The sequence below is a fragment of the Copidosoma floridanum genome, unplaced genomic scaffold (genome assembly GCF_036245765.1).
Source record: "Copidosoma floridanum isolate Cflo_tuat_1 unplaced genomic scaffold, Cflo_Japanese_pri ptg000030l, whole genome shotgun sequence".
NCBI classification, from domain to species: Eukaryota; Metazoa; Arthropoda; class Insecta; order Hymenoptera; family Encyrtidae; genus Copidosoma; species Copidosoma floridanum.
Genome location: NW_028321907.1, coordinates 1,004,057 through 1,021,744, shown reverse-complemented (window position 1 = coordinate 1,021,744; position 17,688 = coordinate 1,004,057). Strand labels below are relative to the sequence as shown.

The 17,688-nt window shown below is 43.0% G+C and overlaps 1 protein-coding gene across 1 annotated transcript in view; it reads right to left on the bottom strand.

The window, feature by feature from the left end:
- Positions 1–16,422, bottom strand: part of br (broad-complex core protein) — a 34,928-nt gene extending 18,506 nt beyond the window's left edge. Inside the window, exons 1-5 of the mRNA XM_089596267.1 lie at positions 16,237–16,422; positions 10,145–10,346; positions 9,850–10,041; positions 8,439–9,198; positions 7,369–7,428 (exon numbers count right to left, since the gene is read on the bottom strand). Of these exons, the coding sequence (XP_089452393.1) occupies positions 7,369–7,428; positions 8,439–9,198; positions 9,850–10,041; positions 10,145–10,330 (1,198 nt within the window). The 5' untranslated portion in view covers positions 10,331–10,346; positions 16,237–16,422. The remainder of the gene's footprint in view (positions 1–7,368; positions 7,429–8,438; positions 9,199–9,849; positions 10,042–10,144; positions 10,347–16,236) is intronic.
- Between the last annotated feature and the right edge of the window lie 1,266 nt (positions 16,423–17,688).

Here is a 17,688-nt window from a genome sequence, read left to right as displayed (position 1 = left end):
GCCCCTTCTATACACTTCCTTTTCGCCCGCTCGATCGATACGCAAACTCGACTCGAAACGACCGGAGAGTGCATAAAATGTAGGTATTATTATGAATACCACAGCAATCGTAGCGTAGCTGGGCATGAAGGTCGACTCCAGCCCTCCTCCACCGTTGAGCCGGTTTTCGCTTCGTGACACCCCAACTGGTGGTATACGTCAAGGGTACTCTTCTCATCATCTCCATCCGCACGTACACGTATACAAACACACAGCTTGCGATGCCCTTGCAACTCTTTACTCTAAGTATGCGCTCCCGCGTCGTGCAATCTCTCCGATGTTGTTGCGCGGCTTTCGAGGTCGACCCAAGTTCATCATCGATAGTACACTGCACGTATATGTTATGCGCGCACACACTCGCAGCGCGAGCGGCAAACAAACCACTTAACGGAGCTAGAACTGATGACCGACTCCGAGATAGCGCGCGCTCCCTCTTTCTCCGTGCCTCGTATTATACACATGACAAAAACACACGGAATCGCAATTTGGTGCTAAAGAGCTGATGATGCTGTCTGCCGGTGGTGTGTACATTGACATACCTTGTATCATTGGCGCTGTACTTATCAATTATAACAAGCTTCTTTTTTGTTTGCCGTTATATTTACGTTTATTTTATATCCACACGTTTATCAAGCTTTGTTTTGCTCGATTATGAGACAAATGGTTTTTGAGCTTTCGTTTGGGTGGTCAACAGAATCCAAGAAATGTAGCATCGCTGCATTTTGCCGTAAAAGAGGAGGAAAAAAAGAAAAAAAAACAGTCCCACGGTACTTTGGACAATTCGCGCTGTATAGGTACCTACTGGCGCACGAAACCCCATTACCTCCATCGATTCCATTCAAAGAGTCGTCCGGCGTAAAACCCGAAATGAGATTACTCGCCGCGGCCGTAAATAACGAAACTTTCCAAATTTCGCCGGATCCGAGCGAGAGAAGCGTCGCGCGGGCGATTCCCGAAAGCCGAGCGGATCTCTGACCCCGGGCCGTATTGTACGGTAAACAAGCTAATATCAGCGCGAGCACGCCCGAGTCTGCGGTACATATAGTGGCCCATCAATCGGAAGACTGACAATGACAAAAAAAGAAAAACTGTCCTCTGAATCGAAGGCCATATAGCTGCAGTCACGATAATTCATTTTTAGAAAGATTACCTAACTATGGTGTCAATTTCATCAAACAGACTATGCAATTGTCCAATCGATGGATGAAAAAAATTAGGTGAACCGCAGCTCAAAAAATACCGTAGCAGGTACGTACCAGAGAGCACGCGTCCCTGCGTTATTTTTACGCGCCCCTCGAAATATACAGAGTCAGGTTTCTCTGGTAGGAGTTTCGGAAGGTGGAGGCGATAAAAAGCTCAAGACGAAAAAGAGAGTCGCTTCGGTTTTAAAAACAGCTTCCCGGCGTATATATAAGTCACTTCCCTACGTTCCTTCCTCTTCCGGCACCTCGCGCCCTTTCTTTTTCTCGCTCGCTCCCAAGAATAGCTGAATATAATTTTATTCCTCACTTTTTATTTTTTCACAAACGGGAGACTAGAGATTTCGCGAAAGAAGTATACAAGTCTACGATGTGTGTATTTGTATTTGTATTTGTATTTGTATTTTTTTTTTTTTTTTTTATTGTCTCCAACTGTCGCAGTCAAGTGTACGTTAATGCATACGAAAAACAGTACGATAGACAAGGAAAGTAGCCAAGTAAATTAAAAAAAAAAAAAAAAATATGAAGGAGACAACTTTCTCGATTCCGTCTAGCAAGTACCGGTAGAGAGAGCCCCTTTCTCTCTAGCCGGGCCACCCCAGCGCGGGCGTCGTTTCCCTTTGGATTCCGCAGCCTCCACTCCCTCCTCGTTATTATTATTTTTTTTGCGCTCAACACCGTATTACGCGTTGCGATAAAAGGGCCACCTATACCTCGTTTTCCTCCCCTCGTAGTCCCCCCCCCCGCGAGAGCTCTTCCCTCCCTTTTCGTTCACCCTCGAGTCTTTAACGCGGAGATTCAATAAGGAGACAAGACGACGCGTTCGTGTGGCTTGGCATACGCACCGTACCGTATGTGTATATATATGCTGTTGTCCTTTACGTTGTATCGTGAAAATGTCGTCGGATACTCGTAAGCGCGTGACACGTGATACCACCCGTACGCGGTAAAAAAAGCCTGTTTGTTAACGAATTTACTCGAATATTAATTACCGAATGGAAGCCTGTTTGTTTTCTCCGTGTACCTATACGCTGCTGATCCACGGATTTAAGTAATATGGGTACCCGCCTATTAATTATATCCCGATAGATCTCTCGGACACCACCCCTTATCTAAACTTACCAGAGGGAGATTATAAAAGTTCCGCGACTCTCGAGATGTGTATCCTACCTGGATTGCGATTTTACACTGTAAATTTTCTTTTTTTTTTTCATCATAGAAGCGAATGATTTGCAGTTTTGCAAGTCGAGGAAAGTTTGTCGATCGCTCGGCTTGTAAATGTAAAGTAGTGTTTGTTTTTTTTCACTATTGTTTGTAAAGAGTAATGCAAAAACCGACAGAAGCCGAAATTTCGGGGCTGATAAAAGACGTTTGGCGCGCTCAATCGCGAAAATAATATTTTTTCGTCTCTCACGACGACACGGAATAAAAGTACAAGAGGAGCGCCTAGCTATCTTGAAAAAAAAAATTTCCGCATCATTTAATACTCGATCGGAGATAAAACTTCAAAATCTACATACACACACTTGCAGGGATCATTATTTTTGTTTCTTTCGCGCGTGTCCTCGTCGATCGTTGCAAACTGCGTATGCACAAACGCGCGAAAATAAAAAAAATGAAATGAGCAATCGACAAGTTTCCCAGAAAAGGTTTATCGTCAGAGTGCGGCGCTGATAATTAAACAGTCGGTGAAAAGTTATGGCACTAAATGTGCGAGACAAAATGTCATGGTAAACAAAGTGCCCGAAAATCGTCACTAACCTTTAATGCAAAACGAAATCCAATACTCCATCTCGTGCGAAAACTGCGCGTACAACAGTAAGAAAAATCGTAAGTATATTACCCTCGTGTATGGGCAGTGGCACATGCACGAATGAAAAAGAGAAAGATAGAGATAGAGGGAGATCGTCGACCCGATTCGGTATTGAGTTTTCTCGTTTGAAACGATGCCAAGCGGCCCTCGTTACCCTCTCCTCCGGAGATCTCGAGGATGTTGTTCGAAGAGGAGACACAGTAGCCTTACATCCCGATATCTGGCAAAGAAAGGCACAGTCGCGGCGACGCGAGAAAGCACATGACGAAGCAACTAGACAATAAGCGTATAGTTTACTGTCCCGGGAAATTTCAACGGAGGACAATAGTGGGAGCGAAATTAGTGGGGCTCGCCGGCAATTTTATCGCTCGTCGTTTGCCAAATTGTTGATTTTTATCTAAGGAAAAAACATGACGCAGACCGAAGTGACTAATTTACAGAACAAACACATCGGTCATCGCAAGGACGCCCGGCGTAGAATAAAGAAGAAGAAAAAAAACACACACGAGAGAGAGAGAGAGAAGAACAAAAAAAAAAAGCACCGAGCGCGCTATCGCTGCCAGAGTATTCCGAAAATGTGTACAGCAAAAGGGGGGCTAAGGGGTAAGGAGGGGGGGGGGGGGTGGCAAAGCTCTCTTTCGTCGAAAGCTAGCTTATACAATAGTCGAAACGCGGGGAGAAAGGAGCATATATGATCCTCGCATGTGCGTAGGAGAAAAAGGGGGGGGGGAGCAAGTGAGGTGTATTTTTAGTATTGGGCCGGTGTTTAGTCGCCGATGGTGGCGTGCACAGATATAGACGGACCTTGAATTTTGCGGATAACATCTACACCGCGAGTGGTCTTATCGAATTCGCTGGCTCCCCCCGGCCCCCCTTTTTAGCCACCTTGACTTTTACACGTATGCGCACACCTACACACGAAACGAGTACACGCACATTGCGTATCGGCGCGTCCGATTAGCCGGCTGATAAGTGCTTTTTTTTTTCTTTTTTCTTTTTTTTCCCCTCCCGCGCCGAACTAGCTCTCTTTTTTCTATACTCTTCGACCTCTAACTTCGTCCAAGCCCATTTGAATTTGTCATCGCAACACGTCTTTTTCCATCGTATTGTGATGTGCCCAATATATCTATACACCATTGAGTTTCCCTACACGTTTTTTTTTTTTTTTTTTTTTTTTTCGTCAATGTCAGTCTAAGTTAACATAAATCACGAGTCCACGGTAACGACTGTGTATACGGTTTACGCAATCCGAGAATCTCGACAGCTCCGCGCAGCGAAATGACTTTTTCGAGGCTGTTTGACAGTGAGAGATTTTTTTGATTGTTTTGTTAAATAAACATACATGCACACAAACGTTTCGCTAAATTTCAGCCTGCCGTGGACAACTCGTGTGTGTGTGTGTTTGTGTTTTTTAAACACATTTTCTCAACACCGATCAAAGTTATTGTTCGATTTTGACAATGCCACAACTCACACGCTGTAGTCTCGCTTGAACGAGCCAACAAAATATGTTTTTTTGTATACCGATGGAAAAATTTATTTTTCAAGACCGACGACGCGACGGAGGTAAGGCGCAAGAGCAAGTATCTCTACGTTGTAGGCGAGAAAGCCGTTTGAGTACAAAATTCAAACAATCGCACACATCCGACCTGGTCGCAGTTTCACAAAATTGTTCTTCAAAGAGTGTACAGTAATTATTTACTTGTGCATATTTCGCTCGTTGTATTGCCACCAACAAATATTTTTCCACTTGGATGGATTTAACAATTCGCATTTCGACGAATAAAAGGGGAATGACGTATATATACTAGTAGGCGAACGATCGAGTGCGATAAAATTAATGCGATACATATAGGTATATATGTACCTACAGGCGTAAGAAAGTGTTGGTCAGATCAACATGAACGTCGAGTGTGCAAGTATACATAGGAGGAGGAGGAGCGAGTAAATGGAAAAAAACTGACACTTGCATACTAAAATTAGAAGGAAAGCTCGCGTTACGACTCTTTCTTCTACCTTTTCTTTTTTCTTCTTCTTTAAAAGAACTATCGAACGCGCGATGATAATTGATAATGATGATTGTTGTTATCATCGTCGAACGGGTCGAGTGACGATCAAGAAGAGTCGGGGTGGTAAACTTTAGACGGCCTATCGCGCATCGGAGGTAAACATGTCGCGGCGATTTCATAACATTTGTAACGGCGCTGTAATTATACCTATACACGCCTCGGCTAGTAGCGCGGCCTAAAGTACGAAATTCGAATCGCACCTTTTGAGTTATTCAAGCACAGCCGTGTCGGCTTTTTTTTCTTTTTTTAAAATTATTTTTATGTATCGTATCACCTCTTTATATTTCGTGCATGTATATAATAGTGGTGTATTGACCTCATAAGCCTCCACTGGTGCGTGGAGGTGAATAAAATTCTATACTGGTAAAAAACATATTTTCAATGCTCTAGTATGATGAGAGTACATGGTTGGTAATGCTAATATTGGCGTTTAATAATTTTTCAGTGTTTTTCATTTACATTTGGATTATTACAAGATATCCAATCTCAAGGTATATATCTGGCTATTTGGTATCGAATATTATACTTTCAAGGGCATGTTGTGCATATGCTTAAAAAGTAAAAACAAACATGGAACGACAACACTTAGGTATACAGATAGTAAACTTTTGCCACAGTTTGGACGATACGAGCACGGCAAGGTTCAACAATATAATATATGACATGTACATATGTATATAGACTGGTATGTATTCATATAGTGTGATTAAAATCAAAGTCGTATGATCAATTTGTACTCAATGACGCGATGTACAGATGATGGCTGTCGAGAATCGTCGATTATTGATTTCGCGGACGGTCGTCTTTTGGCTCACAAAGTACAGTACCGACAAAGTACCAAAAAAAAAAAAAAAAAAAAAAAAAAAGTTTTGGTTTTAAGAAGAAAAAAATAAATAAATTAAAAAAACTTGCAAGACGACCGCGCGATTAAAAATTGTACAGTAATTCTCTCTTTCTTGTTGCTCGCCAATTTGAAATGACCGGCTGCTCATCGACAAAGCTAAGGATTTCTACTTGCGACTCGGCATTTCGATCGCCCTTACTTTTCAAAATTTTTATACTATTTTAACGATGCGTATCAATAAAAAAAAAATAAATAAAAAATTATCTGAAAAAAGCCCCGAAGACGAGCGGGCGATTCGGAAATTCGTCGCGGCAACTATTTTTTTTTTTTCTTTGTCTTTGCGAATGAATTCAAATGATCAATAATGCAAGTGCAAGCAAGTATATATATCGTTGTACGAAAATAAATGACGCTTTTTATAAGTATATAAAGTATACAGTAATGATGATATCGATGATTTGGTAAAAAAAAAATAATAAAGTGGCATGCTAAATTAGAAGAAACTTAATCTTCCAAGCAGGGAGAGACAGAAGTATAGTGAACTTTCACCGCAACCAAATAAGTAATAATAAATAATAATAATAATAATAGTAAAAATAACAATGATTATATCTTTTCATATTTTTGTGTTCATTAAAAACATATGATGTATATATTGTATGTATATATGTAAATATATATATATATTTTTTTTTAAATTTTGTGATTAGTTGGTTTGATATAACTGCACAAGTCGCAGCGACTTTGCGATTCCGGCCAAAAAATGTTCGAGCTGGTCGGCCGATCAACGCGCGCCCCAGACCTTATACTGTTTCTGTGATTATAAATATATATATATTTTTTTTTCTTGGTCGTCATTGGCGCGCGAATCGATGCGACTCGGACCACTCGGCTTGAGAATCAAACAGAGTAGCGAAGAGAGCCCTTTGAAAAATCAGAAGAACGCAGACTCGAACCTTTCGTCTGTCCTTCGATTGCGCGACGATCTCTTTACGTTCGCTTATTTTGTTTTATTTTTTTTATTTTCTTATTTATTTTAATCGCGGAAAAAGGGTTGTCCAAGTCAATAAAAAAAAAAAAAAAAAAAAAAAAAAAAGTAAATTTAAATAGTAATACAACCGGTTTATTTTGTCAATAGTGTAAAAATAGATAAAAGTAAGATTAATTAATATAAATTTTGCAATGACTTTTGATTTGATTTATCATAGAATTCTTGTGATTTCACAGGGCAGATTTTTGGACGAATGGCATGATAAATCTCAACGGTATTGGTGTGTATCAAGTGTAAAGAGTAAAAAAAAAAAAAAAAAGGAAAAAATTCAAAATAATAGATAAAATAAACAAATAAAAAAATAAACAGGGTATGTGCGTTATTGAACAGTGGCATGAAAAACATGTTCTTACCTTGTGAGGTGCCTGCCAGATCCGGTGTCTGCAGTCCGTGGCCCAAGCCTGGAAATTTTACTAAAGTCACGCATAGATAGAAGCGCTCCCCCAACAAAGTGCGGTCTCTCGGGCCTGTACGCAATTTCGCAACTACGAATCCAATGCCAACAATAGCAGGCAAGACAGTATACACAGAAAATTTGACGTGCAACCCCAAACACATAGTTATATGTAGTTACAGATAGACGTACGCATAATACATGTACATTCAACTCGAGCTTGACGCGAATTTCGTTGGCTAAATTTACTTTGCTTCTCATAAAATAATAATCAAGCTGACGCACGAAAAGCATCATACAACACACAACAAGTCTGGATATTTCGAAAAAACGTAACACACACAAAGAGACGCTCTTATCTTAACCTTGGTTACGTAAAAAAAACAAAAATCGTTTTTACAGCGGCTTTTTTTTTCCGAAATTGCAAAATTATCTTAGATTTTGCGAGCTGAGAGTATAGGTACACACGATATACACACGCCGAAGGGGGAAAAAAAGGAGAAAAAATTAATTTTGAGCCGGATAAATTGCTAAAATGAAGAGAAAAAAAAAAAAAATGATAAAGCCGTGTAATGAGTTTTTAATGTGCGTTGCTGGTTGAACAAATATTTGAAAACGAGCGAGAAAAAAAAAAAAAGTTGCGATGCACTAAAAAAAAAAAAAAAAAAAAAAAAAAAAAGAAAAGCAGACGTGTTATGCGCGTCAAGGTCATGCTTATCTGCGAGTAAAACACACGAGAGGACATCGAGCGAACGGCGAAGAGAAAACTTTCTAAGAAAACACGCAAACTCGATATGCGACAGCTACTATAACGATTGTACAGTTGCACCTGGAGATCACATGGCCAATGAAACATATACACACACTCACGCATCGAGCCGAAGACGTATCAAGCCCCACTGAGGGAATTAAAAATGAAAGACCCAAAGTAGTGAAAAAAAAAAAAAAAAAAAAAAAAAAAAAAGAAATTCGTATGTAGTTGTTCGGTGCGTACAGGCTGCCGTGAAGATCGTCCTGCGGACCACTCACCTGACAGGGGCGGGTGCTCGGTCTGGGCGAGCGCGGCCATGCTGAAGTTGAAGCTACCGGGCGTCGTGCCGAAGAGCTTGGTATCGGCGAGGTAATTGGGCGTGTGGGGGTGCTCGGACTCGTGCTCGTGCTCGTTGCTGCTCGCCGAGGCCGGCGGCCGATCCGAAGCCGCGGCCCCCGAGTCCGAGCTGTCCTCGTTGTGGTGCTGTTGGCCCTGGTGGTGCAGCTGATTGCCGTCTCCCAGCCTCAGGCAGCCCGAGCCGTTGTTGTTGTTGCCCCCGGTCAACTCGAGGGGCTCGCACTTGACGTTCGTCCCAAGCTCGCAGCCACCGGCCGAGTTGTTGTTGCCACCAACGTCGAGCGGCCCGTTTTCCTCGTGCAGGAGCCCATTGTTCTCGATCTTGGCGATGAGCTGCTGGTGGTGGTGCTGCTGCTGCTGCTGGTGGTGGTGGTGCGCCGCGGATAGGTGGTTGCTCTTGACCATCGAAAAGTCCGTGGGGGCGGCGTCGTTGTTGTTCAGGGGCGGCGAGAGGATGCGCGGCCGCTTGGCGGGGTCGTCGTGGGGGTCCGGGGTGTTCCTCTCGTTGCGCCGGATTTGGGCGCGGCGTATCAGCTGTTGGACCGTCGTCGGGGTCGGGGTGGCCGGGGTCGGTGGCGAGCCGCCTCGCGGGAAGCCCTCATCCGAGAGCTGTTGCTGTTGTTGCTTCTCGTGGTTGACCGGCAGGTGGTTGCCAGCCGCTAGCGCTCGCACGTGCGACAACTGCTCGTCACATGAAGGGTAAGGGGCAAAGCAGACTCGTCTCAGCTTTTTTTTTCTCTTTTTCATCACAACTACTATTTCTACTCGTATTACTAATTCATCGGGATTTGCTCATCGACCGTCGTTGGAAATCGATGGCCCGCTTTTATTTTCGTTTCACGCGGACGACTGTTTCCATCTTTCGGTTCGAAGGCGACTCGAATATAGCTCGGAGAAGCGAGGATATTTTCACCCCAATGACGTTAAAAGTACGACTCGGCCAACGGTGTTGAGGAATTACATTATCTCTTTTTTCCGCCGATGTGTGCCTTGTTTATCGGATTGTCATCGATTCCGGGACAAAACAGGGACACTGAGGGTGGAAACAGGGACTGGAGGTCAACAGATTCCGTGTATTATTCACGCGCATCGCCACGACTGTTGGTATGCATATTTCGTTGCGATGAAAACCCACGCGTCCCGCGAGATCCCGTTTATAAAATTCAACTGACCGAGTTGCGCAACGATCGATAATGCAAAAAAAAAAAATACACGCACGAGTATTTGATCGGTTCGAGATGGGGATCGGTAGCGAGTGGTATTTATGTATCCGGAAGGCAAGAGATGGGGGAAAAAAAAAGTAGCCATTTAAGTTTGAAACTCGGTGCTCACCTCGTCTCTGTCGGAGTGGTCGGCCTGTTGCGTGAGGCCCGACACCCTGAGCACCTCGGCCGTTTTGAGGAAGCTGCTGAGGGAGCGCTGGTGGACGTTCACCTCGCCGTGGTAGATGAACTCGACCAGGGCGTGCAGGTCGCTGAAGGCAACGTCCTGCAGTACTATCACCGGGTGCTTGCATGGTGTGCTCTGGAATCAAACGACAAAAAATCATGATTTTTTTGCTCTTGTCGGGTGGTAATGATGGTAGAGTCGGTGTCGTGTATAGTGGAGCAACGCGACGCTTGTGTACCTTGAGAAGCTCCCTGAAGTAGGGACTACAGGCCGAGAGGACGACCCGATGTGCCTTGAGACTCTTGCCGTCGCACGCCAGCGTGACGTCCACAAAGTCCTCGTCATCCCGTAGGTTTTCGAACGCCGATGTGATGCTGCTTTGGTAATTATTCCATCGCAGGCAAAAGTGTTGTGTATCTACCATCGTTATGCCTGTTCACCTGCAACAGGGAAAGAGCGAAAATAAAGCTTGATTAGTAATTTTTTTTTTTTTTTCATTATTATTATTATTATTACATTGTTTTTATAATTGTCGGGTTTGTCAATCTTGACAATGTTATCTTTTTACGAAGATATTGTTATTCCTTTTGTTATGCATTTCAAGCTTGTAATAACGTAATCTGAGAAATAAATTTTTTTTTCTTTTTTCAATACTCGGTAAAAACAATACTCCTCGCTATCTTCTCTTTGAAAAAAAAAAAGAAAAATTAGGTTGGATCAATTGCATTGTCAAGGAAATCTATGGTCTAAGTCATAAAGTTGCAGAATTACAAGGAAATTTTTTAAGGGTTATTCCCAAGATATAAAAAAATTCATTTTAAAATCAATTTTTCAATGGAACCTCTCACGAAGAGGGATCAAGAAATCTTATGCTAATACTGGGACCTCGAAAAACGTAAACTGATAATAACAAAAAACAAAGTTTAATCAAAAGATACCAAGATAATCGTAAAAATGCTTGCTGCGCTAAATGCACAACTGCATGCCTACTTGATTTTTCTTACGCATCGCCATTATTTTATGGAATCAGATAGAAAATTTTTTTTCAAACACAAAAACACAGGTTAAATTAAACGTTGTACACGTGAATCCCAAGGATGTAACGAAATAGTATGAAGTGGAAAAATTTTATTTAAAAATTAGACCAATACAACTTAAAAATGTACATTAACATAGAAAAAGAAAACTGAACCTTGTTAATGTACGCACACATATGATATTTACAGTGGTAAGCAGTGGTGCGACGATTGTAAGATGTCCGCACCCAACCCCTAAGGTATAGAGTGTAGTCCGTGATTGACGTATGTATACTTGGTGTGCACTTGAAAACGTAGCGAAACAAGCAACGATAAAGTTTAATAGCGAGAAGGAGGTGGAGACGCAGCGCAGTCAAATTTCCTAAGACAGCGCATTTTTCAAACTGTCGCTATCCGCGAAAGTTGCAATTTAACCTTACTCCCAAAGCACATACGGCAAATCCAGATAAGACGGCACAAAAGCACTGATAAATTTAGATAAAGCTTGTTTAATTAAAAAAAAAAAAAAAAAAAAAAGATGGCCTGCAAACTTGAAAAGAAGTACACGTACACGCGTGTAACGTTATTAACATATACATGAGCGAAACCCCCCCCCTCCCCCGCCATTCAATGTCTATCGTTTTATTTTACTGCAACGACTGGGGATCCGAGAAAGGGAAAGGGGAGTGGGGACCAAGTGGCCAAATCTTGCCAAAAAGACCTTGCAGCCAGTCAACGCGAACAAAGTGTACGTTTATAATATATACTTAAGTAACACAAGTTGCAAGATGATGAGTTTCAAGGCAACGCGATTCTGATTAAACCCCCTTCCCCTAGCAATCCCCCCACCACTAACCATACATATATACACATGTACACACATACACACACTTTTTGGCCAATGATTCGCGTTGCACCGCTATCCATTTACGCTCCATTCAATTCGCCAGCCATTAATTATTGAGCGTGTAATACATTTATATATTATACATATGTGTAAGTATATACATTGAGGATGTCTTTTGCGTGTGTTCGCCCTCTAGCTCTTATCGCCGGGGATTTCGCAAGAAGTTACACATCAGCGATCAAGTAGTGAGTTGCTGCTGCCGAGCGCGTAGAAAGAAGAAAAGAGAGAGAGGGAGAGAAAAAAAAAGAGTTACCGCGTCATTGGGTTTCCAGAAGACACCGCGATATATATACCTACATACGATTGCGCGGCCACAAATAAACAATTCCACACGGCCAGTGCAAAAAATTACACACATTTGCGTGCTTGCACTCGGCAACACTTACGAGTTAGAACTTTGCTCTTTTTTTCTCTGCCGGTAAGAGGGGGCGAAAAAAAAAGAAAAAAAAAAAAGTAGGAGTCTCTCTCGGCGAGCTGATAAAAGACAATAAAATGGCACAAGATAACGGGCGCTCTCGTTGCCGGCCCCCCCCTTCCGCGGCGGAGTAGTGGAACAAGCCCTTCCAACCGCTGCTTCTTTTTTCTGTATCTATCTAGGCTGACGCTCTTTTTTTTACACCACACGTACAACTCCGGCTCTCCTTGTCGTCGTCGTCTTTAGCGCGAGCAGAAAAATTAGGTCGCCATGCTGGAGCCCCGCCAGAACATGTGCGATTAAATAATTCCCGATCCCCCCCTCCCCTACCTGCCCACATAACACCCCCACCCACTTTTTTTATTTTCTCTTCCGCTTCGCGTACACGCGCAAACACTCGAGTACACGTCGTGTAACATACACACACGGTTATCTTCGCGAAATGATAAAGAAGAAAGGAGAAGCGTCTTGGATCAAATTTGCGGTTCTCTACAACAGCCCCTTCCTCTCCAACCCTGTTATGTCGTGCTCGATAGGCAAATCCCGGTGCTTACACACACACACATCGCTACTATAACTCTACTAACACTACAGCGCTTGTTAGCTCACTTTCTCTCCGGGCGTCGAATTATCGCGAGTCGTTGTAACTCAACCAGCTGAAGGTACATTCATCACCCACCAGTTCTCTCGAGTTCTCTCGTGTGTGGCGGAATAAACACATATACGTCCTATAAAAAGCTGTACTATCAATGTTTTATTAGCATAAGATAAAAAAGCCGCGTTTCGTAAACGCGCGAACCAGGTCAGTAGTTTGTTCGCGGTGGGATGGAGCTTGTGAGTATACCCGAAGGTGGGCGCGCGTTGCAAAAATTAAGCAAAACAAAAAAAAAAAAAAAAAAAAAAAAACGATGAATCCTTCGTAGGGTCGATCAAAATCGAGCGCCGCACGAGTTGTATCGTTTCCTACCCCATTAATACGATTGGGCGGACTTGGGTAGGGGTGGGGGGGGGGAATACACAGACACATGCTGTACAGGGTGTTGAATATTTTCCTGCAGCCACGGTATCCCGAAGCTGGGGTTTAAATAAATCGGCCGGCTTACGCCCCCCCCCAACCGTTCACTCTTTGAGAGGGAAAAAAAACAGCAGGCGCGCAGCGGGTGAAAAAGATAGCGCGCGGGGGAGTGAATCGCCCCGGGCGTTGTTCGCGCGCGACCGTGGCTCGATTTCCGGCCGTACACTTTCACTGGTGGAAAAGCAAAATAAAAAAAAAACAAACCGGGGACGCGAAGTAAAAAGTACAGACACGTACAAACAGAGGTGCAGTATACAGGTATGTGATGCGTGTGGAGTGGCCTTGGAAAACGCGGAAGGACGTGGCCGATGCAATGACATCGCAGGAATGCGTCGAAGTGAGAGAGAGGAGCTGCTCGGTGGGGTGTGCTATATGCGAGTATAGGTGTACGGTCGGTCCCCCCTTGTTGTAAGCGCCTCCTCACCCGCGCTCGTCTCATTGACCGGCTCGACGCGCGCCAGCGCGTGCTCTACCTACTTACTGGGTCACTTGCCCGCTCTCTTTCTCTCTCCTTCCTTATACCCCCGTGATGTGCCCTCCTCGGCGTCGATGCAAATAATCCCAATAAAAGGACACGAATGAGCTCGACGTAAGAACAAGCCAAAAGCCGGGGTACGGCGATTCCGTTCATTCGCAAGTGTGTGCAGTAAGTACAGCTACTATTTAACATTTGGACGGGCAAAGTATTGCGTTTCTTATCGACCGATTGTATTGCATTAGTCACGGGAAATAATAAAGAGAGAGAGAGAGAACTAGAGCTGCAAGAAGAACAGAATTGGTATACGGGGTACACGCAGCCATATACGATTTATATAACGTACTATTGGTTTGTCACATTTTGTGTGGAAATACATTAGTTTGTAATATGTAAAGGAAAAAATATATCGTGGGATGCGTAAGTTGGCGCGTCTCAATTCCGCGCTCCCTACACCCCCTGGTCCGACTGATTGATGTACGAGGTAACTCGTTACATGTTTATTTTTTAATTTTTCTATTTCATATAGTCATTGGCACAATAAATAACCACCTCAGATTTATGGTGAATCGGTCACTTACAAACAACAATGGGGGCCGATGTTTTACATGGCTTCCGAACCATCGGACCGTAGTTGGAAATGCGCACATTCGATTTACACTTTTTTAATATCACGAGTAGGAGAGCAATGCAGTGGCGGCACGTATATGCAATGATCTCTTTTTTTTTTGCATTGTTTGGGTTTTCGCAAGCTGATACAGCAGATCGCTTTTTTTTTCTTCTATCATTTACATGTGTGTTCTTGTAGAAGTACATATGTTATTTTTTTCTCGATGGTTCGTTAACTGTGGATTGTCTCAATTTTCTCGACATTTCTATCGGAAGGCAAGTTATGCGTCAGCATCTAAATTTTTTAACTGAAACAACGGGTGTGTTTGACAATTGTCATACGCAGGAATTTAAGAATAACTGTCACACCGTAAAAATGCCTTGATCATGGATCTCTTTTTTTACAGAAAAAATGCGTTACCGATTTCGCTACCTTATTCCAGCAAATCCTCTTACTCAAATACGACATATTTCATCCAAATTCGTAAACACCAACGAGTGTATCACAGTGAAATTTTTTTGGTAATTTTACTACAAGCATTGGAAATACATGCGACACTTGGCATTGCCTAGTGGGATGTCTCATTGTTTCCAATACCCAATATGGTAAAATTACCGTTTACTTTGAAATTTTCACACGCGGTAGTTGAATAAAAGGTATCTGTACCTCAGTTAATTTTTTAACATGGATTTTTTATTTTCTACTAGAAAAATGCGTCACCAGTTTTGCGATATCGTTGACTCTCCCTTAAGTGCGGCATTTTTTATCAGTCGACTTCATAAATATGAAGCACAGATGTTATTTATTTTCTCTGTAATTCGTCAAATAATCGATATCTCGATTTCTCGACATTTCCATCGGAAAGCGAGTTATGCTCAATTATCTCAATTTTTCAGCTACGACGAAGACACATTGTTTTTGCTAACAGATACAAACTTGAGATGCACACGCGTAACTCGCCTTTCGATGGAAATTTCTGGAAAATGGAAATAATCCACATAATGTATATATATATATTCTTTCTAATTTTTGTTTTTCATATTACAAACATCAACACGGTTTGCGCCTTTAATTTTTGCTGTATTCCGTGGTTCTTTAGTGCTGTCATTTTATATTATGCTTTCATCTATTTCTCGCAACAACTGTAAAAGTACAGATTGTTTGGAAAGCTTGGAATTTTCAGCGAAAAGATAGCGACACCTTCAACACCTAGACAAGGCAATATTTTTGCTGTATTCATGTATATTATTCGTGTCAGCGAAACCGATGAAGCTTTTTGCTAGCTTAACTTTTAGTAGCGGCTCACGTATATTATATTTTTATGCCATTTCTTCCCATGAAAAAAAATCAAGGGAATCAAAACACTAATTAAATTACTATCTTAATTTGACTTGAATTCAATTGGTCAATCCGCGATCCTATGATCCTATGACCAGATGTTTTATAGGTTAAGCACTCGCCATCATTGTTTACGAATAAAAAATTTTTTGCCTCCATCGAAATACCTTACACTCCCAAACTCGGATGGAGTAAACGGTCAACTACCGTCTGTAATAACCAGTATTAATATATACGATAGATCTGATATATACTAGTAAAGGTAGTGGAGAGATTCAGGTGATAAGGTTGAAATTTGACGCTCGATTTTTTTAGCCGATAAATGAGTAAATACGACGTGTAGGTATATCATGCGCATCAATTTTTGGACATTGATAAAACTAGCATCAAACACGACGTTGTTACTACTGTTATCGTTACGACATGAGAGACGCATCACTCTTCAAGATACGAACATACTTGTGATGGGAGAAAAAAAATAAGGAAAAACTTACGGTCATTTAAAAACTTCGCAGAACTGAGGACGAGGTAGATAATGCTCCAGCAATTGCAAAACTTGCACAAGTACTCATCCAAGGGGTTAGCGGACAAACTGAGAGAGCAGTAGCCAGACCGTAATATTATATACACGCGGCAATACACTGCAGTTGCCGGCTGATTATTTCCCTATAAACAACAGCACGCATCGACGCGGCGCCCACTGAAATATATGTATGTATATAGTACACACAGTCTTCTCCGCCGCAGCAGTCAAGAGTCTGAAGTCCGGAGTAGCGCACGTGTAGGGTACTTTGCAGAAACGGATGAAAGTGTGTAAAAGCGCGTTGCTACGGTATACTTATATCTGCAGTAAACCGATCCTCGGTGCGAGTACGGAAGTCGTCGTCGTCGTCGTCGTCGTGTTGTTGTTGCTGGGTCTTCTGCAGTGCCTGATACGCCGATATAGTTGCTCGTCTCCTGCAGGCACTCTATAACGGACGCACAAGTCGCAGCCAAGTGAACAACAAACAATGAGCTACGCAGTCAACAACAGTTGAGCGATAACTTATATGTTTATGCAGCCACGGCACTTTCGAGTATGTATAACCACTGATTGATACAAACTAAGTGACTCGATTAATATGTTATAATAATTCAGTGCCCACAACGCGTGTTTCACACCGGACTTGAGTGTACATGTATGAATAATCGTACACCTACGTGATTCTCTATGGATGTGTGTGTGCGTGTGAGTGTACAACTCGAGGGTTATACAGCGGTGGCAGCCTACGACGGGTATAACGCGAGCACGACTAAGTAAGTATCATGCGGGCCGACGAGCAGCCGAAGAAGAGCGACTAGGTATTAACTCTGTGTGTAAGCATGAGTCGTCTTTCTCCCGGTTGCGGCGCGTCGTTGTCCTGCCGCTCTTTCTCCGGCACTCTTTTCTCCCCTAGCTAGTTGCTATATGGCACCCGGAGCGCCCCTCCCGCACCGCGTAGTCGTCGTTCATCAGTGGCCCACTCCCTCCGCTGCCGCTGTGGTGTACTGCTCCGCTTCTTTCTTTCTTTCTTTCGCTGATGTTTCTGCTCGTGTAGTTCGGTCCCCTTCCCCCCCCCCTCTCTCCCGACTCATATTATATACCTACACACACACACACACACAATCCACATAGCTTATCGCCGTTTGCGGAGAACTGACACGCCGGCCGAAAAACGCCAAGCTCTGCGCACGTCGCTTTCTCTCCTGCTTTTTCTCTCTCCACGATATACGTGGATATATATGTATTTATACCTCTCTCTCGCCGAGAGATATAAAGTGAGAGCCGTATCAGCAGGTTGCCCGCGAAATACAAAAGTCCGCTCGGAGTCTGCGCCCTTGAGGCCATCCGCACGCGGTGCTCGCGGAATACGTTCATACACGTGTGTGTGTGAGTGTAAGTACACATAGTTTTGGCTCCCCTTTTA